At 37.8% G+C, this 22234-nt stretch overlaps 3 protein-coding genes across 3 annotated transcripts; 2 read left to right on the top strand and 1 right to left on the bottom strand.

The window, feature by feature from the left end:
• Window positions 1–980: 980 nt before the first annotated feature.
• LOC145778020 (glyceraldehyde-3-phosphate dehydrogenase-like) lies at window positions 981–2767 on the top strand. Its single transcript, XM_082589407.1, has one exon. It carries the CDS (start codon window positions 1084–1086, stop codon window positions 2086–2088), a length of 1005 nt encoding a protein of 334 aa, XP_082445533.1. The 5' UTR covers window positions 981–1083; the 3' UTR covers window positions 2089–2767.
• A 153-nt stretch (window positions 2768–2920) lies between these two features.
• Window positions 2921–11896, top strand: LOC145778452 (NHL repeat-containing protein 2-like). The gene is made up of 12 exons (XM_082589931.1): window positions 2921–3002; window positions 3492–3688; window positions 3916–4053; window positions 6123–6309; window positions 6874–7082; window positions 7393–7509; window positions 7905–8013; window positions 8938–9020; window positions 9803–9949; window positions 10300–10422; window positions 10919–11143; window positions 11333–11896. Exons 1-12 carry the CDS (start codon window positions 2942–2944, stop codon window positions 11894–11896), a joined length of 2160 nt encoding a protein of 719 aa, XP_082446057.1. The 5' UTR covers window positions 2921–2941.
• Window positions 11897–15662: 3766 nt separating this feature from the next.
• On the bottom strand, window positions 15663–21868 carry LOC145778440 (protein RER1-like). The gene is made up of 4 exons (XM_082589917.1): window positions 21647–21868; window positions 19834–19939; window positions 19283–19497; window positions 15663–18333 (listed from the first exon to the last, which is right to left on the bottom strand). Exons 1-4 carry the CDS (start codon window positions 21806–21808, stop codon window positions 18244–18246), a joined length of 573 nt encoding a protein of 190 aa, XP_082446043.1. The 5' UTR covers window positions 21809–21868; the 3' UTR covers window positions 15663–18243.
• Between the last annotated feature and the right edge of the window lie 366 nt (window positions 21869–22234).

Here is a 22234-nt window from a genome sequence, read left to right on the forward strand (position 1 = left end):
CAAGTTTATTACATTTACATAAACATAAAACTACGCAACAAATTAAGTATCGAACGTTTTCGACATCACAAGATGTCCTCTTCAGGAATAATATACATACAACTTAACTACATCTGAATAAAATACAATGGTTAACTAAATCTATAAACAAGAAAAGACAAAAACTGCACAGTACTTCTGACTAGCTCAAACTCAACGATAGGCTCCACGAGAATCAAAGGCAACTGCATCAAAAGGTGTTAAACAGATCACATGATATGGTAGAAAGGCAAGGTGCGAAAAAACTAATTTTAAAATACAGAGAGCAAGCAAACAATTGTCTGTTCAAAAGTGGATTGTGACATTTTATGTAGCCTACAAGGCTTCCAAGATCTTAGTTTGATACTCGATCAAGTATTCTATTGATACTTGATCGATTTTGATACTCGATCAATTAAATTGTCTATTATGTCTATTATGATGTTATGATGTATTGACATTTTTATCCAAATAGAAAAATATGACAACTCTGTCCAACTAATTCTAATCTATTTTAAAGTCTAATCTAATTTGTATAACTTTGGGTAAGTTTAATTCTAATTTAATTTGTGAAAACTTATAGCTCCAATTAAAATTCTAATCTAATTCAGAAAAGCTAAAAAAATCTAGTTGTCCAAGACTGCTCCCAGATGGGCATTTTATTTAAAATTGGGATAAATAATTCAATTTGAAAAAGTTTGAGGTTCAAGAAAAAAAAGCAGATCGAAATCGAGTGGTCTGAACTAGTAACCTCCCTGAAACCCACGTTTTTGAAGGCAAAAACTTTTTTTTTCAATTCACCTTAAAATTGGCAAAAGCCATACACGCACAGCACAAGTTGCAATGAAATAGCGCTGGTGAAATGTAATATTGCATTTGGAGAGTGTACGAACCTTTTGTGGGAAATTTATTCGTTAGGCTCTGGCAACGCTGCTAATCAACTACTTTCGTTACTTGTTGCATCGGATTGGATTTGACTTTTGAAATTCAGTTGTGAGTAGTCGAAGGCTGCACTGTATTTGTATTTAATCTTTGACACGTCAAGTTATAAGTTGAGTGACTACAATGGTTTTAAAAATTGGAATTAACGGTTTCGGCCGCATTGGACGTTTGGTTACTCGTGCAGCAGTGGCGAAAGAAGGCATTCAAGTAGTTGCTATCAATGATCCATTCATTGACTTGACCTACATGGTTTATATGTTCAAGTACGATTCAACACATGGCGTTTTTAAAGGAACTGTAGAAGCCAAAAATGGAAAACTGTACATCAATGGTAATGCTATTTCTGTTTATGGTCATAGAGACCCCAGTCAAATACCTTGGTCTTCAGATGGAGCTGGATTTGTAGTAGAATCAACTGGAGTGTTTACAACAGTTGAAAAAGCATCTGCACATCTTACTGGAGGAGCAAAACATGTTGTGATTTCTGCTCCATCTGCTGATGCTCCCATGTTTGTAATGGGTGTAAATGAAAGTAAGTACACTAATACAATGCAAGTCGTTAGCAATGCATCATGCACAACTAACTGTCTTGCTCCCTTAGCTAAAATTATAAATGACAATTTTGGCATTCAAGAAGGCTTGATGACGACTGTTCATTCATACACTGCAACTCAAAAAACAGTTGATGGACCAAGTGGAAAGAATTGGCGAGATGGTCGTGGTGCTGCACAGAATATCATCCCAGCTTCTACTGGGGCTGCAAAAGCAGTTGGTAAAGTAATTCCAGACTTGAATGGTAAGCTTACTGGAATGGCATTCCGTGTACCTACACCTAATGTATCTGTAGTTGATCTCACTGTTCGATTGAAGAAAGCTGCACCTTACGATAAAATCAAGCAGACAGTCAAGGCAGCAGCTGAAGGCCCTATGAAAGGTATAATGGGATATACAGAAGATGAGGTGGTTTCTACTGATTTCAATGGTGATATTCGAAGCAGCATATTTGATGCTGGTGCTGGAATTGCTCTCAATGATAACTTTGTAAAGTTAGTTGCATGGTACGACAACGAATATGGCTATAGCAACCGTGTGATAGACCTTTTACTTTTCATGGCTTCTAAAGAATAAACACCTGCTAAGTATCGGTAGATATTGGACATCTGGTTAAGAAAGTTTGCAACGTTTATTTGGTCACTCATAAAGTGAACTACGGTACTTGTCTGGTGCTACCATCCGTATATTGGTGCTACCATCCGTATTTTGAACATCAATTTGTTTGGTGTTAGTATTGAAGTTTTTCCACATGCGTGTGTGCCGTATATGCTCCATTTGAGATAAATATTTTTAAAATTAACAAGGTTGGTAATGGGTATCATCAATTTTGTATAACTTATCACTGTTGAACCATAGGCATATATACGTACTACGTAGCCGAGTAACGTGATCAAGTTTAACATCTTCAAGTTTACTACACTTGAAGATGTTAAACTTGATCATGTTACTCGGCTTCGTATGCCTATGGTTCAACAAGACAAACTCTCTACCGAAGCTTTATCACTGTTATTTTATGTTTCTTTTTTTTTATTTATATACAAAGACACATTTGGTACAACATGATATGTGTATTGTACCAATGTACCATACCTAACTTTTTCAATATTTGGCTCATCGTTTTTCTTCAATTGTTGCATGTGTATAATTAAACTGCTGTTAAAGCTTTGCTATAGCATAGCAATACAAGAATATTTTGATAAAGCACAAATGTTTTGGGTTGTTTTCGTTTTAAACTTTCGTTTTTTGTGTTTAGGTTGTTGGTGGTTTGTTTTTCTTAATAGGTTTGAGGCATTTGCTGATGCTCTTAAAAGTATAAAGGCAGACGTTAAATGCAGTTCCAAAAATGGACTTGTTGGAGAAACACTCTTTAAAACTAGCAGAAGATTTTCATTCTTCAAATGATGATGAAAGTCGTTCAAAACTAGTGATGAGATACATAAATGAACTCGATAATGATGAAAATGTCATTAAACCAGCTTGGTCTCTGGGTGAGTACTTTGTATCAACAGTAACAACAAGAAATAGTCCCAATTGGGTTTCAGATACAGTAAAATACCTACTGATTAAAATTTTGTGTTAAAACTGGTCTCACAAGCAATCACATAGAAGGTTATCGAATAGATTTTTCAATGTATATATAAATACAAATTATGGTTTTGATGAAATTGGTTGATGACGTTTCCAACCATATTGTGTACAGCATGCAGTTTTTGAAATCTGATCATTAATTTGGGCACTACAATCATTTATTTTTTGCTTATGCAATCAGTTCTGCAGTTTCACATTTTCCCTGCTTGCAAGATAAAAGTTAGTTTTTATGAGTAATTATTACAAGTTAATACATTGTTTCTGAAAAACAATATATTTACTCCATAAGATATATAATAAAGATTAAAGATATATATCTTCATAAATAAGAAAAAATAATTAAACATATTCAATTATTCATGATTCACTACTATTTTCCATACTTCCAGATTCTGTATGGATGAATTCAAAACCTCTTGACCAAAACTCTTTAAATGGAAAAGTTGTATTGCTTGATTTTTTTACTTACTGTTGCATAAATTGCATTCACATGTTTCCATTTGTTCACAAGATGGAATCATTATATTCTGTGACGGATGGTCTGGTGGTGATTGGAATACATTCTGCAAAGTTTCATAATGAGAAAGTGAGTGATACTAATCATGAAATCGTATTTCTTTGAAAGTTTTTCTTGATTTTAAGTTCTAAAGCTTTAATTGCTTTGCATGCCAAATTGCAGATACGTCATTATTAAAGTACGGTATTAAAATACGTAATTTGTATAACACAGCATTGTAACAAATAGCAACCATCACAGGCAAATGCAACAGAATATCTTTGTTGCTTTACGAGCATTTGAAATATATTTTGCAGGATACAAGAAACATTGAAAACGCTTTAAGCCGATACAATATCACCCATCCAGTTTTAAATGATGCTGATTTGAAGCTATGGAATGGACTTTCTATAAAATGTTGGCCAACTTTTGTTGTGTTATCACCAAGTGGAAAGGTAGATACAAACAGAGCATTCTTATATGAGGCATTCATATATGATATGCTGTGTTAGGCTGTTTTATTTTTTAAATTGTTTCAGATTCTTCTGATTTTGGTGCATATGTGAAGGATTCATGCCCAAAACCACAAGAACAAGCTTTTCTTGATAAGCTTTTACCTTGCACAGAATGATTAGTTTTAACTCAATCTTGTTTAATTCTGGGTTTAAAGTACCAATGGTACATAGTGCTCCTAGCCAGGGCCGGATTAAGACGAAACTGGGCCTGATGCTGCAGCGCAAAAACAGGCCTATTTTTTCTAGGCATTGGTACATATGCATTCGACACTCTGACTCCACCGTACACGCGTAATCAGACCGACCAAAGAGCCTTTATTGCTTTCGACGCAGTCAGCCAAATTTTAATGAACATGAACAATAATAACGACGTGTTATCGTAAAAACTCGAGAGTAACATCAGGCTATGTAACACCAACACAATTCAATACCAATATTGCCTGAAAAGCGGAGTTAATGAAGAAAAGGCTAATCCAGATCAACTTAACGTTGGCATATTGTCAATGCTGCGCTAGTGCTGCTTACTTATACTACTGTTTTTCGAGCCTTAGCAAGCGCGAAATCTTCGATCATGTCAGTGCAGTCAAGGCTGCTCAGCACCTCATGTTCAATGCTCATAAGCGCCAGCATGTTTAGCCTTTCCTCCCTCATCGAGGACCGCAGCTCTCCTTTGACTATTCCCAGTTTTGAGAAGCTCCGCTCGCCGGAGGCATTAGACACCATCAAGCACAGATAGATGCGCAAAGTAATCTCGACGTTTGGAAATGTTTGAGAAAGGTTCAACGACGACAAAAGCTTGTACATGGTAAGCTCTGCTGACTCGTTCACACTCACCGGTTTCTGGGTGCGCATAAATGCAGCAAACTGTATGAGCTCAGCCACCAGCGTGTCTTCCAAGTCATCTGGATACGAGGAAATGAGATTTTGCGCTTTATTCTCGATCTGCTTTATGCTCAATGACGTTAGCTCCGAAAGAAATCCAAATGTTAACCTTCCGATGACCTAGATTTTGTGCCGTTTATGATTGTTTCGTCATAAACTGCGTCTAGCTTTCAAAAAGTTTTGTAATACAAGGTCATTCTTCACTTTTCAGATGCTGCAATAGCTTGTCCTGTTAAACTACAGAAGGATTAATATGGAATCAACGAACCAACAAGTGTATTTTAACAAGAAGGAAAAAACTAAGACTTCTGAAACAAATAATTCTCAAAATGGAAATGAACCAAGTATCAGTAGGTGCAAATGTAAACTACGAAAAGGGCATATGCAGATAAGTTGAGTGTCACAGAGGGAAGTAAGAAACGAAAAGGGGAATTTGTCAGGCAATACAATAAAAATACTTGGAGCTTGGTTTTACAATAGTTCCGGGTAGTGAACAATCGTCACGGCCCTAATGTTTGGTGTGCTCCCAAATTCTGCCAAATGACGTTATGAAACCTTCTAAAGTTGTTCGTCACTTTCATTCAAAGCACAACAATCTTGAAGGCAAGCCACTTGAATATTTTGGACGAATATTCTCTGATATGAACGATTAAAAAAAGCAAATGAAAAGATGACGACTACCGAAAAATCCTTTCTTCATGAATCCTATCTAGTTTCTCTACGAATAGTTAAAACCAAAAAAAGCATACACGATTGGGGAAGAGTTAATAAAGCCGTGCATCTTATCTGCGGCTGAAGTAATGAAGGGCCCTGAAACAGCTCGAAAAGTGTTATAATTTTTCATCTTAAATAAGTAGTCTATGCCAAAATCTTGCTTTATCTTACGTGCCTAGGCGTAACACTGTGCCTAGGCGTGCAAAAGTCGGACTACAAATTTCATAATAAGAATTATTTGTGGGTTAATTAAGCAAAGGAAAACTGTTCAGCGTCCGGAAAATTCACGTCTGTTTTTGTCTGGGCCTATTTCAGGAATGGGCCTAATGCTGCAGCATCAATAGCATCCACCTTAATCCTGCACTGCTCCTAGCCAAGTTGGGTGTAACAAACCGATTGTAACATTTATAAAGGTTCTTTTGTCTCTCCCGGGTGAAGCTCATGCAGATGTTGTCGAAGCTGTTGTGTCTCAAGCATTGAAGAGCTATAGTGACAAGATAAATTATGATGATGTTTTGAACGATGGAATTTGTCTTTCTCCACTGCTGAAATCACCTAAAAATTTGAAATACCCTGGAAAAGTTTCTATCGACATGTCAGGTAATGTAAACCTTAAATCATCATCATTGATTATGATTGAGTTGAAGGTGTTGCAACCGCGCCAAATGTCAAACTGATTTCGGTCATCGCTTCTTTTAGTTTTATCCAGATCTTTGATATGTTTGGCATGTATTGCTTTTGTTGTGATAGTCAGAAATGAGCTGTAAGGTTTAAAAATATAAACGGATGATTTTTAAATGATTAGTAGTTTGTGCCAAACATCTTCACCTCCATCTACCAAATAACTTCTGGTTTAAACAACTGAGTTGATTGATTTTGCTTTCACGGCTTGTTTTATAAAGTAAAAAACATGCCCCCATTGACATGACGATCTTTTTCGTGTTTTTTACCTCATTTCTCGGAGTAAGACGGGGTTTGGCAAGCACATCCTCAGCTTCCACTCATCACGATCCAGGGGGCTAGTGTTGGTCATCTGCCACCGCTTCCTGTCATCCTTTGTGATCTCAGGCATTTATGCTGGCCGCATGTTTCCGCATTGGATTCCCTAATTGGCGAAGTTCTTAATTTGCTCTACGATTACAATGTTTCTCTACTCCTTACCAGGGGAGCAGCTTGCCATCGCTGACACCGGCAACCATCGTGTCATCATATGTTCCCTTGATGGTCACGTCAAGCACGTGGTAGGAGGGTGTGTGCTAGGAAGGATGGATGGAGATTTCAAAACTTGCCGGTTCAACTCACCGCAAGGCTTAGCGTGGCGTGGCTCATCGTCTGTGTTTGTTGCTGATTGTGACAATCACTTGATTAGAAAGGTAAGGATCACCAAAGAACGTGATACTTTCAACCACAAGTGGTTTTCGGCTGCATAGCCGAGTGGTGAGAACCCTGGTACGGCGTTCGAAAAGGCACCGGTTCGACACCGCTCAAGAGCATGTGGCTGTGTCTTTACTTTAGCAAGACACTTAAATTTTCAACCACCAGACGTAAACCTGGATACGAAAAAAACTCAAGCGGTTCATTTTTTTGTGTGAATCTTTACTTTGTATATGCATAGTGACACATCAGCGTTGGTGGTGTTTACTTTGGACAACAACGTATATATCTTTTCCTTCATTTTTTTAGATCGACTTGACCGTACGCAGAGTGGTAACTGTGGTGGGCAACGGCAAACACGGCAGTGACACAGTGGGTGGAAAGCAGGGATGTGAACAAGAGATATGTTCCCCTTGGGATGTAGCGGTTAGTCAGGACTGTTATTTTTTAGTGCAAAAACTATGTTCTTCTTCTTCATTTGAACCTTCTTCGCCACTTCAAGAGTCGAAGGGCTCTGCCTAAAACTATGTTAATTAAGCATTACAAGATATAGAATTATTTTAATGTGAAGTGATATGTTTTAGAGATGATTCGTATGCTTCTTCCTCAGCATTTGTTGATAATGTATCTCAAACTTTGGTTCACGTTCCGTGGTGTTTATTTTTACACCGGCCACAACAGTATATAAACAACGGTAAAATCTGTCCAAATCAATCTAAGGAAAACCATCACTGTTTTTGTTTGAATTTATGAATTCCCAGTCACGTATTTGACACAGTTTTCTGTGATAACATTTTGATCGATCTGGCAACGCTTCTCAGGTTGCTGGAAGTCCCCGCTTTCCACAGGCCCAAAGCATTCTCTACATTGCCATGTCGGGGTTACACCAGATATGGGCTTTCTTTCTGGAAGATGCTGATTGGCAGAAAGGTATTTTAAGGACTTCTAGCGTGTGAGAGGTTAACTGAACGATGTCCGACACTTCTTCTGTAAATGCCAGTTAAATGTTAATCGTACTGAAAAGTTGACCACTATTAATTTAAAGCAAATTGAATCCATTGCTACGTTTGCCAGCTGTGCATTGGTGTCCATTAATAATTGTACCTTCCCAATTCACATCTAGCATCATCATTCGTCACTAAATATTGAAACCACATAACAACGTCACTCTTTGATCAGGTATGCTTTGTGTCGACAAGCTCTGACATGCCTGACCAGGTGACGATTACTGTGAAAGCAATTTATCTCTCCTGAGCTGAGTTTGTCATTCTTTGTGTTATCTTGATGTCTTATTGCAAGAGCGAAACGCATTAACTCAGATAGTTTATTTACTTTAACACGCACGACAGAGTCGAATGACCGACAAGGTCAAAACGTCGTGCGGTACTCAACGAATCTATACGATTAAGTCGTTTGTATTTGCGCTGGTTTATGTAATGAGAAAAAGCAAAACAAACTCTTTTTTTTCAGCTAAAACAATCCATGTATTTGTACTTTGATTTGACTTCTGAACATCAGCACAAGTTCGGATATTTATTCATCATCCACGTTACAAACCTTCTCTTAATTAAACATAGCACTTTTGAAGGAAGTCTTTCACATCTACAAATAAGTGTTGTACCTTCTTCCAGGCATCTTTACCTTAAAGTGAAACTGTCATGTTGTTCTGAAAAGTTAATTTTAGGTTTAACTTCTGATGTGACTAGAAAAATGTGTGAGATGATTGCAAAGGCACACAAAAACGTACAAAGGCTATTACTGTACTAAAAGAGAACGTTCTCCAACACGTCATACACCTGGTCTACCAAACTAACCGTAGAACAGTTTTGATGTTGACGAGGTTAAACTTTTCAGGTTCGGAATACACAATGGGAACTTGCTTAAGGTTTGCTGGGAATGGACAAGAAGAAAATAGAAACAATAGCTACCCCCACAAAGTATGAACTTAATATGCCTACCCTCTTAAGCACTCTCTTGGTACAGGTCGCGCTTGTCCACCAGTAGGGTCTGCTACTATTCGGTGAGTTCGATTCGGTGAGTTCCTAACCTCTAACCCCTAACCCTAAATCGGCAGTAATAATTAGGCTACGGTATCCGATAATTTAAAAAAAAATTGAAAAAATCCCCCGTTAAGGGATCGGACTCACCGAATCGGGCTCACCCAAACGGGCCATTCCGCCACCAATACAAGTTACAATTTTCACATTGTTTGTAAATGGTAGGCTTGCAGTAATCATAAAGAAAGCAACTCATGTCAAAAGGTAATAACGTAACATTGGTACCATGTTATGTCCTTTCTCGAATTTTACTCAATTGATTTTCAAACTTTTGCCGATAACATTGCATTAATTCAATACACCTGATTAAAGTATGCAGATTGACACTCCAGCCGCCAATGCTAACATTAGCCGTGTAACTACTGTGCCATTTACATACCTATCGTGATCACGTTATGACCTTTCCAAAGCTTGCAGATTGGCCACACATACCCGCTTACCGCCGACGAACTAGCGCTTGCTTGGTTTGTAAAAATTTATATTCGGAATGTGATCTGGAAACTAGTTTTTTTATACGTTAACTGTTATCAACCATGCTTTTTATTAAATTTGTTTAGGGGCGTAATGAAGATATGGATAGGAATATGTTTTTGAAGCAGAGTAAGGCAGTTGAAACCAGGTCTTTTGATGCATCTTATAGATGTTTTATTTTTTATTTTAAGGCAGGATTTGCACAACCTTCAGGATTGAGCGTAGACACCGAAACCTCAAAGTTGTACGTGGCTGACAGTGAAAGCAGCACAGTGCGCCGTACCAACCTAGCCAATGGGGCCGTGGAGGGTCTGGTGGGTGGCCATTTGGACCCAACGGTACGCACTCGTATACAACAGATAATAATATCAAGTTTTTGTGACTTTTGACTTCATTAAAAGTGATTAACTTTTCATTAGTAGTCCTTCACCATGCATGGGCTTGAGGTTTTGTTTGCATCCGCAAAAATATATGTTTACGACCCACAAACAAACAATCAGTGTCTTCTGTCCTTTCGCTTTATTTCGAACAAATTCCCTGAATATTTTCTTAATAATAGTTTGTTGACCAATTTTCTATTATAAACGTCTCACCAAACCCACCCTTTCTCATTGTTTGTTTTGATCATATTCTTTAAATTAATTTATATCAGACATACGTTGCTTGATTTGTGGAATGTTTTGTTCAGAACTTGTTCGCATTCGGTGATGAAGATGGAAAAGCAAGAAGTGCCAAGTTACAGCATCCACTAGGCGTCGCTTGGGATAAGAAAAGGTCAAGACTGTACGTGGCCGATTCGTACAACCACAAGGTGACTAACTGACTATGCAGTAGCGATTGTGGTCGATTACAGGGGAAAACTTTGAGTGGCGAAATGAAGCCATTGAGCTTCACATGTCGTCAGTTAATCATCAGTCGTGAACGCACGAATGTGTTTGCTTCAGCCAATTTAAGCCTGACAAACTTTGCTGTTTTTATTTCAAAGCTTGTCTCGTCAGATGAAACATCGTTGAATCTTCTTTCATAAATTTGAACTGTTCATAGTTCGTCAGTAATTTTGCATTTTAAGGTCTGTGCTGTATATTGAAAAGCAAGTTGAAAAGTATTGATTCTCAAACTACGTATGTCATACGTGTTACGTACGTATGTCAAAGTGCCATCATGTTGATGACGTATAAGATGTAAGAACCTGTATTCATTTTCCAGGTCTGTTTTTCTCTCTTTCCATTCTACTTCAACGAAGCTTGTTCTTCATCTCGAAACATCAGGGTTGTTTCTTTTAATTTACAAAAACTTGTGCTTGACAGATAAAAGTTGTGAATCCTGCATCAAAAATGTGTTCAACATTATGCGGGCCAGAATCGTGTGCGACCGTAGACAACACGGTAGGTTACCCAACTACCTTTCCAGCAGCACAGCTAGGTGAACCAGGTGGGATATGTCTTGATCCGCAATGTGAACGGCTCTATATAGCGGACACCAACAACCATTCGGTGAAAACGGTCAACCTGACATCTGGAGAAGTTTGTGAGGTAAGCGACGAAGAAGAAGGCACAAATATCACTTTAGTTGAAGGCATCGTGGTTTTACTGTGTGCCATTGAAACCAGGGCAAAAAACATAAAAGTATATAAATCATTTGTGCGCCTTTAAACACTGCAACTGGAACATATTCAAGGAATGTGACGATCATAACGCACTTATGCGTGTCAATTATTTCAGATTGATGTCAAGTTTTCTGTTGTCAAAAATGTGACAGTACCCGATTCCGTTCCGGTTGCCAAGCAACCTCAAGTACCTTCCAGACTAGTCAACCGTGACCGAGCTCAGCAGATATCTGTCGAAAGCGTCACCATCGGCATCAATGAAACAATTCAGCTCAATCTTTCAGTGGCGGACATTCATTTGACCGAAGAAGCTCCTTCATCATGGCAATTGACCGCTACTTTCAAAAAGAAGAAACCATCCACAGAAACTGACTTGTTATTGATCAATTCGGGAACTTTTAAAACATCCACTGCATCTCTGAATGTTTCTTTCCCGATCTCCGACCTGATGGTCCCCTTGTTTTTATCTCGCGTTGATTTGACAGCGAATCGTGAATCTTTTCCTGACGTGGAAATAGTTCTAGTTTGGGAAGCGAATTTGTATCACTGCATTGCCAGTTCTAGTCTATGCACCGTCAAAGAAGTCATCGCTTACATACCTTTATGTGTGAATTCTTTATCATTGTTGAAAGCTTCTTCTGAAGCTATTGCTGTCAATATAGTTTTTCCAAACATTTAATCATGATGGTGTATTCTACATTGCACTTCTATGTTTTGTTTACGTTAAAGGTAACATGTATTGTACTAGTTATTACTTCTTCTTCTCTCGTTTGACTTGTAGTAGCTTAGATTGGCAATGCCTCATCGTGCAGCCATGATACGGTAGTTGGGTCCAGTTTTCGAATACCAATGATTCCACTTGGGGGCCGTAAGATGGGGCATTCGTGGAGTATGTGTTGCATTGTTTGTTCTACCGCTCCGCAGACACATATCGGCGTATTATGCAACCCCCACCTAAATAGATTAGCTCCAGTGCAGCCAACGTCACATCTGATCCTGTTCAATGTGACCCATGCCTTTCTTGAGAGGTCTGCTCCAGGAGGGATGGAGAGTGCTGGTATAACTGAAAACTGGGGAGGGATAGTGGCAGCTCGTTCCATTCCTGGGCCCATGTCTCCATGCAGCTGAAGTTCTTATCCACAAGCTGTGTTGCATATCGATGGAATGGGCGCCTTGATGACAGGCGTTGGGGTCTGACTGGTCCATATCTTTGGGAGTGACTGTGGAGAAGGTGTTGAGGATCGAGTCTTGCATGCAAAGCCAGTTTGTGAGAGGCTTCTTCCCTACGGACATGAGCAGGAGCAATGCCAGCCAAAGTTGGCAGATAAGCAGTAGGTGTGGGGTAGGGTGCATCATCTGCCCTTTTTCGTTCAAATTTTCTTCTGCAGTTGTCAAAAGTGTTCCTTTTGTCAAAGTAAACACACCTGTGAAGTTTTATGCGAAATTATTTGGATCTAGGGGTACCACATCGCGAATGAATTTTTGACGTATAGACGTTGAGCGAAAAATGCGAAAACCAATAAATGCACATTGTTTTGCCGAAATAGCAAAATTCTGTATTTTCCAAGTTGAAATAACACAGTTAGAAAAAACACAGTTTCTTCTTCAACTAAATATGCAGTATCCATTGAACATTGTTGTTCATTTCCTTCTTCCTTAAATTCGGACACTGCCGATAGCTGCCTTCAACAGTCTGCAGAACAGTTTGGAATCTCTGTTCAGACTTTGCCGATGAAAGATAGTCGCATCCAAGCTTGACTCCCCGTTCAGCTGCATCATTCACTACTCTCAGCTGCCTAACAACTCTGCAGCAAGCTGCATATGAAGGACAGCTGTCCCACTGAAGAACATCTTCCTCCATGAAACTTGTACAATGGCCAAGCTTTAGTGCCGCAAAAAAGAACCAGGAATCTTCATTGATTAGATCAGCCAACTTGGTGGCTGGCAATACAGGAATCAATCTTGGTTTTCCAAAACCTTCCCCAAATCTTTTTGATGGCTGTCTGTAACCGGTATTCTTTGATAGCATTGCTTTTGCCATTGATGCTTTCTCAGCTGGCGGTGTCTTGGTGCTGAAAAGGGCAAAGGGAACAAGTTCCCCAGACAAGTACCATGTGTGCAGCATGAAATACTTGAGAGCTACCTCTGCTACCAGCTTGTCTTCTTCTTTGTATTGGTGTAAGACTTCAATAAAGCGCAAGTCGTTTGTTGGTGCATTGACTTGGCATGGTGCTACAAACCAGTACCAGCCATAACACGACAAGATAAATTTGGCAAGACGTTTAAACTTTGCAATGGTGGCCTTGCTGCAGATTTTCTGTTTCATAACCTCTTTTTCAAGGAGCAGAATTTTTAAGCAATATAACAACTTATTCATCCAACGGGCTTTGTTGGTTGCACCAGGTGTTTGCAGGGGTACAATCAAATTCCCTTTTAAAACAGAGAGAAGCAGTTGCAGCAACTCTTTATAATCTCCGCGAGGGAGATATTTATCCTTCCGTTCATCTGACAGCAGATTCTCAAACAATGTAATCAGTTCATTCTTTTTTTCATCAGGCAGGAAATTCACCAGGCTAAAATCTAAAGCTCTTTCATCGGCATGTGCAAGCAGGTGGAACTTCTTCCGGAACAAGTTGAAGGTCTTTGATTCAGGAGTAGCGTCATCAAGTTTAAGTGCCTTCACAACATGACTCAAAATAACTTCAGCGACATGATGACGACATGCTAACCATAGCAATGGTTTCTCAAGAGCAGTCTGCAAAGAGATGCAACCAGCTGAGATGTGACCTGCAAAGACATCATAGTAAACACACTGTATTATCACATGAAACAGTTGCTACAAAATGTATATCATTGCAATTACCCTATGGTTTCCTGTACCTGTATTACAGCTTGTGGTGTCGAATACCATTGCCGCTATTTCATCACAGCACTTCCACTGTGTCAGGAGCGTCAATATCTTCTGTGCTATATTTTTGCCGGTTTCACCTTTTCCTACTTCTTCAAGTTTCGCGACACCCAGAAGCTTTGTTCCGTGCTCTCCTGTTGTGTAACATAACTAAATAAACATCAGTAACTTGTAAAGGCAATATAGCTTCGATTAAGGCAGCAGAAAATCATCACCTGAGACCAACACAACACACCGTTCTTCATTCTGATATTTGCTATCTAACGTTGTCATCAGTTTTCCATCCCAATGGATTGCCATAGCACTAGAAGGTTTCCAACTGTCCTTTATGTTTTCAGCAATTTCAAGACATGTTTTTCTATCATATCTGTCCAGAGTGGCATACGAAATAGAAAACTTTTCAACGCCACCACCGCCTGAAATAGGAGAATAATAATAATAATACTGCATATTTATCAAAAATACCATTCGATCACCTTACCAATTTCTATGACTTTTGTCGCAAGTTGCGATGCAACTGATTAGGAAACTTTTCCACGTTTCAACAACGAAACAAACTCTGGATGACTAGCAAAGTTGTGTGGCAATGTAAGGGTATCTCCAGTTTTCTTTGAACGACGATGTGAACGTATTTGTGATTCATTACTTTTTGCAAAAGAGTGATAGAATTCCGAGGCTGAATCATTAGCTGAAGAACAACTGTCTGTGTCATCTACAACTCTTACAGAAGTCACTGTTTGATGAGTGCCAGCTTTTCGTAGCTCTTCTTTTTCAAGACGTTTTCTTTTGGCTTCTTCTCTCTGTAGCTTTCTTATGGCTTTCCGCTTCGACGAAATATCCACACCATCCCACGAAGCGGTTCTGTCTGTTTTCATTGAATGAAAAAACAACCGGTCTTCCTCTTTGCTGATTTGTACTTCTGCATTATAATGCCACAAGCTGCAAGTTTTCATTAACATATCATTGTGTTTTTGAAATTTTTCGCTTGTGGTTCTTCGCTTCTGGGGAATTTTTCCAACATCTTTCGCATCATTGTACATGGATTTCAGGTACTTTTTACCACTTTCTGAAACTTTCATTGGTATGCCTCCCTTTCTAAAAAATGGGACTACCTGATTGTATGCATATTCAGCAGCCTCATTCAAAGATGATGTTTGATTACCAACACATTCAAACTTTATATAAGCATAAATACATTTCAATACATCCAGATTTGTTGGCAAACGGCTGCCGTGGAGAACCAAGCTGTCCTTGGTTACATGCTCAGAAAGAAGCCAAGGAACTTTACTGCTAGTTCTTATCTCCATAGTAGCCTAAAACAGCTGAAACAGACAGAAATACACAATATGCACTAACTATCGGAAAGTACTACTGCAAAAAACTGTTTATTTTATAAACCTATAATTTTTCTCTAATTTTACCTTATTCTAAAATACCACTCAAATGCTCAAACTGAACAAAACCATGCGTTAGGGTTTCCATTTCTTTTTTAATTTCATAAAATAGCAAAAAAACGTTCCCTAACAATATTGCAGTTCTAGTTTTCTTTTGATGCGAAATTATGATCAAAATCACAAGAAGTGACATAATTTAACCCAATTGTGGTACCCCTAGATGTTAATGGATTCTTCTGAAAAGTTGCACATCTTCAACAATCATAAAAAGGAACATTTTAATCCACTGCAGAAAATCAAACAAAAAAATGAGGGGCAGATGATGTAGCACGGTGCTACCCATCCTTCCTTCACTTTAAAAAATACATGATACACTTACTACAGCAAACTACCTCATTTCTACTCAAATATCCCACTTCATATTTGGAAGCTAGAAAGCCAAGAAAATTGCCTTTCATTTAAGACAATTTGTAGAAAAATCGAAGTAGAGTGTTTTTTGCTATAAGCAATCAAAGTTTCGTCATGCATGACTGATCACAAAGAGTCATTTGTGAAACTAGCCACTTGGTGGCCTGTAGTGATATAAAAACAAACAAACAATACATCTTTTTAAAATCTCCTTACTTTGGATAACTCATATGCAGTGGAATTTTCAAGTTACCATTTGACACACCTTCATAATAGGTCAAACAAAATTTGCCGTTAATGTTTACGCATGAGCGACCACGAAAAGGGCAAATTTTCAATCACCGATATCTCAAAAAGTACATGGCTGATTTTGGTAAAATTGGTATCACTTTTCTCAGAATTGCACGGAGATTCTACATATAAAATTTTATAAAAAATCTACGACATGTGGTTCTACAACTGTACCAGTAGCCATGGAATGACCCCAAAATAACACAAAATGACATAATTTAATCCAATTGTGGTACCCCTAGATGTTAATAAATTTTTCTGAAAAGTTGCACATCTTCAACAATCATAAAAAGGAACATTTTAATCAACTGCAGAAAATCAAACAAAAAAATGAGGGGCAGATGATGCACCCTAGTGTGGGGCGGAGACAGCCAGTGATGATGCGCAAGGTGTCGTTAATGCATACATCCATCTTTTTTGCGTGTCTGCTACGGTTCCACACAGCTGTGGCATATTCGGCTGAGCTGTAGACCAAGGCTAGTGCACTTGTACGCAAGGTTGATGCTCGGGCTCCCCATCCTGTTCCTGCAAGGCTTCTCAAGAAGCCGATGACTTCTTTGACTAGTTATTACTAATACATTTTTATTATTCGTGGATTTAAACCGTGTTAATTATGAGATGGAACAGCGCACTGCGTCTTTGTACCGTTAGATCATTTATCATTTCTTAGTTTCATTAATCGTCGTTAAAATACTTTTCACATTAAGATTACTGCATTTTTTAAACGTTTTTGTTTTTACTAGTTCTTCTCCACCGGCATATCAGTCCTTGTCTTAAACGTAACATCAGTGCTGGTTTGGTTTAACGTCATACGTTGACAATGCAGCAGAACTAAGATTGTAGTAGAAAGCGTAATTTATTTGCTTATAAAAATCGAATTCTATTATAACAGACCACATTGAGACATATTCTATATATTTACATTCCCGCGATAATCATAAATGTAAGTGGCGTAACTTTAAAAGCGTTACTATCCACACAAACAATCAGCCCTTTTTTACATTGGTTCAATGTAGAAAGGACTGGTTCGCTGTATGGGTATGAGAATAAACACTTGCTGTCAATAATACATCGTTTGCTTCATGGTAAAAATTAAGTTTGGCGTTATTTGAGGAATATGGTGAGCCTGTTGTGAGCGATTACCCGACCAGCAAATCAGTCTATTTTTCATTGATGCAACGTCGTTCAAAGACGTTTTACGAAAAAGGTCTGATTTGCTGGCTTTGTGATTTCAAGGCAAGATGTGTCAATAATGCAACTGGAACACACATAGCACCGGAAAGTACAGAGCAAAGTCCAGCAAGACCCACGGTTGACACAACGTTAGCGCACAACGGGCTCATTTCAGACACTCCAGCATCAAAATTGCAAACTCAGTGAATTTACATTCTCTGACAACCAATTGCTTAGGTCTCTTGCGGATTCAGCTTTATGGTTAATTCTTTAAAAAGTGAATGGAAGCTAACGACAATCTTCACGCGTTCTCAAGATTGAAATGGCCAGCGTCGATGAAACAGTCCTGCCGCAGTACGTCTTTTTTGTTTGATTTTACAATCTATTTAAAAAGGTCCAGTGTTGCAAACTGTGGCAAGAAATAATATTCCAAATTCAAGTCCTAGCTCTTTCATCACAACACCAGAATACAGAGTCAACTGAGATTTGTTCAAGTGTGGCTATTTTGTCGCCTGCTGAATGGAAAGTGAGTCACGCATTTCGATCGATTCTCACTCTAGAAAATATAAACGCACGGTACTGCTACGCCTGCTACAGCAGCTAATCAATCAGCTTTTAAACATCCAAAAATTTCATCCGAGCAGAAATAGTTCCATTTGTATACAAACTTTTACCAATTTTGTTGCAAGAGATTTAACAAAGTACTGTACAACATACAAACTTTTCTTATACTATTTGCTGTAAAGTTAACAAAGCAAAATACATTATGTTACGTGACTTCCTAAAAAACTGCATGGAACATCATAACCTTCGGTCATGGAATATGCAAATAAATATTGTGACAACACAACATTAAGAACCAAACACTTTTCCAGTGTCCTCCTTTCCTTTGTACTTCGTTTTGCCATGCGTGAATGGAAGATAGCGATACTTAATCATATGCTGAAAGAAAGAAAACAAGCTTTATGGCCAATGGTTACATCAGATGTACAGTTTGTGTCCGTCACTCTACTAGTATATAAACAAAAATTGCTTTCGTTTGTTTGTCTCAATTATTCGCACGACACTCAATCAAGCAAGACTTTTTCCTGTGTATTTACACAAATGAAGTTTTCAAATGCTGAGGATAGTTCACATCCAAAAAGCTGTCTTTTTTATTTTTATACAAAACCACTCTCTGAAGGTGAGCCCTTTTTGTAATCTTCGCATAAAAAACGACGAAGTAGACATACAGTAAAACTCGGTTAATCCGGATTCGATTTGACCGGCGATTCCATCCGGATTAGTCGAAGATCCGGATTAACCGATGACGGTTCTATCAAGCCTGACGTTACCTAGATAGAAAGGTATCGGTAAAAATCACCGAAATTGAACGCATTAGTGTGGTCATCTGCCAATTCTGAGACGCGCGATCACCACATTAGCGACCCAGTGATAGAGTTCTTTTGAAACGCAGTATGCATGTAAAATGAATGTATTTGTAGACTCTGCGTCTAACGCAAGAACACACTGGCAAAAGTTACATATTCAGACATGCGTGTCGGTCTGTCGGAATAATCTGTAGTCACTCAAAACTTTTGAAAACAGTTACCGAAGACGAGTTTTTATGGAAAACTTACAAAAAATCACGGTCAAAGTTTTAGTTTTAGCATAAAATGGCAAAACTGTCGGGCAAATCCGGATAAAGCGATAGAGAAAGCGCAACTTTTGTCCGAAATAGGCGAAGATCCTGATTAAATAATCCAAAGCTGTTTCTCAAGAAAAAGATTACAAATCATTTGTACTTCCAGTTTTATCCGGATTAGGCGAAGATCCGGATTAACCGAGTTCTACTGTACTATAACCTTCTATGACTTCATATCTTATGTGTAAAAATGTATAAAAACCATACCTTGATTTGCCTCTTCATTGTCACTCCAAACAATATGATGAAATACATAACTAAGATTGGCCAAAACACGGGAACGTTGAAAGCATCAAAGAAAGTACAAATTGTTGCTATCAGAATAGCCTTTATAGCGGAATACCAAAATTTGAACTCTGGGAGTCTTCTGATAAAAGGCTTGAATTCCTCAGTACTATTTGTAGGTAGCTTGGGGCCATCATCTAAAATGTAATCACATTATGTTGCTTCCATCTTAAATCACTCTCAACGTAAAACTGAGAGATTCATTGAACATACTTCATCAAATACATATAGTGTATAACTAGCAAGCCAACAAGATTCAATTATCCAACAAATGTAGTTTACAAACACGATAACATTTTGGTTCAGCTTCATTTTAATGTAAGAAAGCTCAAAAACAGTAAGAAAGTTTTGCTCAACTATTTAGTATTTACGCTAATATACAGTATAGAGATAACAGATACCAAAATGATAAAGTGCTTGCAAAAGCATAGCATCCGGAATGGCTAAAACTTTGTAGTTTCTACCGCACTGACCATCTGCATCATCTCCATAGACGGATGGATCCACTTTTGGTGAGAGAAATGCAATGAAAAGATTCAGGTGGTATATTGCAAGTGCATAAGTCACTATGTACCATCCCTGCAATGTGCAAGAAGTCGAGTTTACATTGTGACATGGCTGGCTAGATGAAAGGACTATATAATTTCAAAAATGATTCACCTCCTAATGATTTTACGGGGATATCATAGTCACATCAAAGCTCTTTGTAATACAGGCTATTTTTAATGTACCATGTGTAGTACACACTATCTGTATTGGTACGACTAAGGCATTAATGCAGAATATAACTACTAGTGCTATTTCTTCTTTTAACTATGGGAACGTTCAAATATTTATTAAATTACTATATGTGCCAATTGTCATTTTACCATAAACAGATTATTTGAGATAAATAGAAGCCCTATTATTGTCAGACGTAAAAATAGCCTTCGTATCCCCTTCTCTAGATATCCCTGGATATAACGGTCAAGTTGAAACTAGTATTTTCATTCATCGTAAATGAAATTGTCCTTCTACACCAGTGGTTCTCAACCGGGGTGCCGCGGCACCCAAGGGTGCCATTTACGTTTCGCAAGGGTGCCGCGAGTTATTAGAGTTGCGTTATCGTATATGCGCCCAGACATTGAAAGGATTTGTGCTAAAACTCAACCGCAAATTTCGCATTAACTCTATTTTTAATTAACTTCATTAAATTGTATATGATACGATACAGAGCTGTAATTAGTTTTGTTTTTGCAAAACTCTTTTCAAAATTATTTTTATTTAATGCAGAAACTTTTTGGTTTGACTGTGGGTGCCGCCAAATTATTTGGTTGTTTGCAGGGTGCCATAAGCCGAGAAAGGTTGAGAGCCACTGTTCTACACAGTACACAGGCTTGCTAGATTACTACATTTTACATCTTCAATTCCAAATTTATATGTAGAAAACATCGTTTCTAGCACTAGTTGCAACGTTCATCTGATGAAATTGAAAGTAAACAGTAACAACAAACAAGATGGTTTATTACTTCACTGACGCTTCGCGCACCATGAAAGCAATAAACCATCTTGTTTGTTGTAACTTTTTACTTTTAATTTCATCAGATGAACGTTGCAACTAGTGCTAGAAATGATAATTGTCCTGATGAACACTCAAACTTTTCAGTATAGAAGACATTTTAAGTCAAAACAATATAAGTCTTCTGTACCGGTATACTAAACATTGAAAAATAACACTTATATGCGACAATAACCATTGAAATCCTGAGTTCAATCCCAATTTTAAATTTTTCTGTGTAACAGTTTATTTCATAAGCAATAGATTTTTTTGTTCTGTCAAATACAACATTTCTGCTTACAAAATATCTCATTTTTACATTGATTCAGCGTTTTCAGACATTCTATAACCCAAATGCATGTAAGCTTAACAAAACAGCATCATCATTTTCTTGCTTGCACTTTAAAGTAAACATTGCAAATTTAGCATTAAAATATTGGTTTTCTGATAATTTCCTTTTCATTGTTAACATATCCAATCACCTTTATATAGTCACCACTTTCTTTTTCTAAACTAGTCACCAATTACCATAAATCAACTATCAAACACCATTTGCCATACACAGTTCTTTGGTTTTTGATATCACACACTATGAATTTATTGCTTGAAGTATACAAAAAATTTCATAAATGCGAAAACAATTGCATAGAACTGGCTGTATTTACCATGTCTTAAATACACAATAGCCATCATAAAAGTGTATATACAGTTCAACTTTTACTGAACACAAAATATAAATTTATATGTACCTGGAGCAAAAATACTCTAATGAAATAAAGCAAATAAAGGGAAAATGCAGTAACCCATCTTGGAATTAAGTACGGCACAGTCTTATCCAAGAATGTTTGATATCGACGTGCAAATTTAGTTCCAAAGTCAACTGTAGATGTAGCATTTCCAGCAGAATCCATTGTCAATAATTGTGCTTTCCAGTCAAAACATGTAATAATTTAACATGTAATAACTTAACAGTCAACTGCTCACAAAAATGCTTTGTTAATTCTCAAAAAAATGTGATGAAGTGATGAAATAAACACAGGCCTATCTTAACATCCCTATAACATCTACCGTATGCTGATTGCTGAATAAATATTTTGACTTTGTTGTAACATGAAATTGTGAGAGTGCATTTTCCAAATTTCACTCTATTTAGGTACCGATCAGTCATTTTCAAGGTCATTTTGACATCACAAAGTGCTTCCTGTGTCAGCTTAAAACAAAAGTAGTGAGAGAATTAGCAGTACAGTAACGTGGTCTATCGTACTTTAGCCCGAGTAGCGTTAGCATACTACTTTTATCGATTGGTAGCGCACTACTTTTAAAGTGTGGTAGGAGAT

The sequence above is a fragment of the Aplidium turbinatum genome, chromosome 10 (genome assembly GCF_918807975.1).
Source record: "Aplidium turbinatum chromosome 10, kaAplTurb1.1, whole genome shotgun sequence".
Classification (NCBI taxonomy): Eukaryota; Metazoa; Chordata; class Ascidiacea; order Aplousobranchia; family Polyclinidae; genus Aplidium; species Aplidium turbinatum.

Bases quoted from the DNA above. Each gene is read 5' to 3' on its own strand.
- LOC145778020 (XM_082589407.1), top strand. From the start codon at position 1,084: ATGGTTTTAAAAATTGGAATTAACGGTTTCGGCCGCATTGGACGTTTG.
- LOC145778440 (XM_082589917.1), bottom strand. From the start codon at position 21,808: ATGGATTCTGCTGGAAATGCTACATCTACAGTTGACTTTGGAACTAAA. The intron at 19,940-21,646 runs GTACATATAAAT...TGCACATTGCAG, and splicing joins TTAGAGTATTTTTGCTCCAG to GGATGGTACATAGTGACTTA. The intron at 19,498-19,833 runs GTCAGTGCGGTA...ATTACATTTTAG, and splicing joins CTATGGAGATGATGCAGATG to ATGATGGCCCCAAGCTACCT.
- LOC145778452 (XM_082589931.1), top strand. From the start codon at position 2,942: ATGAGATACATAAATGAACTCGATAATGATGAAAATGTCATTAAACCA. The intron at 3,003-3,491 runs GTGAGTACTTTG...CCATACTTCCAG, and splicing joins TAAACCAGCTTGGTCTCTGG to ATTCTGTATGGATGAATTCA. The intron at 6,310-6,873 runs GTAATGTAAACC...ACTCCTTACCAG, and splicing joins AGTTTCTATCGACATGTCAG to GGGAGCAGCTTGCCATCGCT.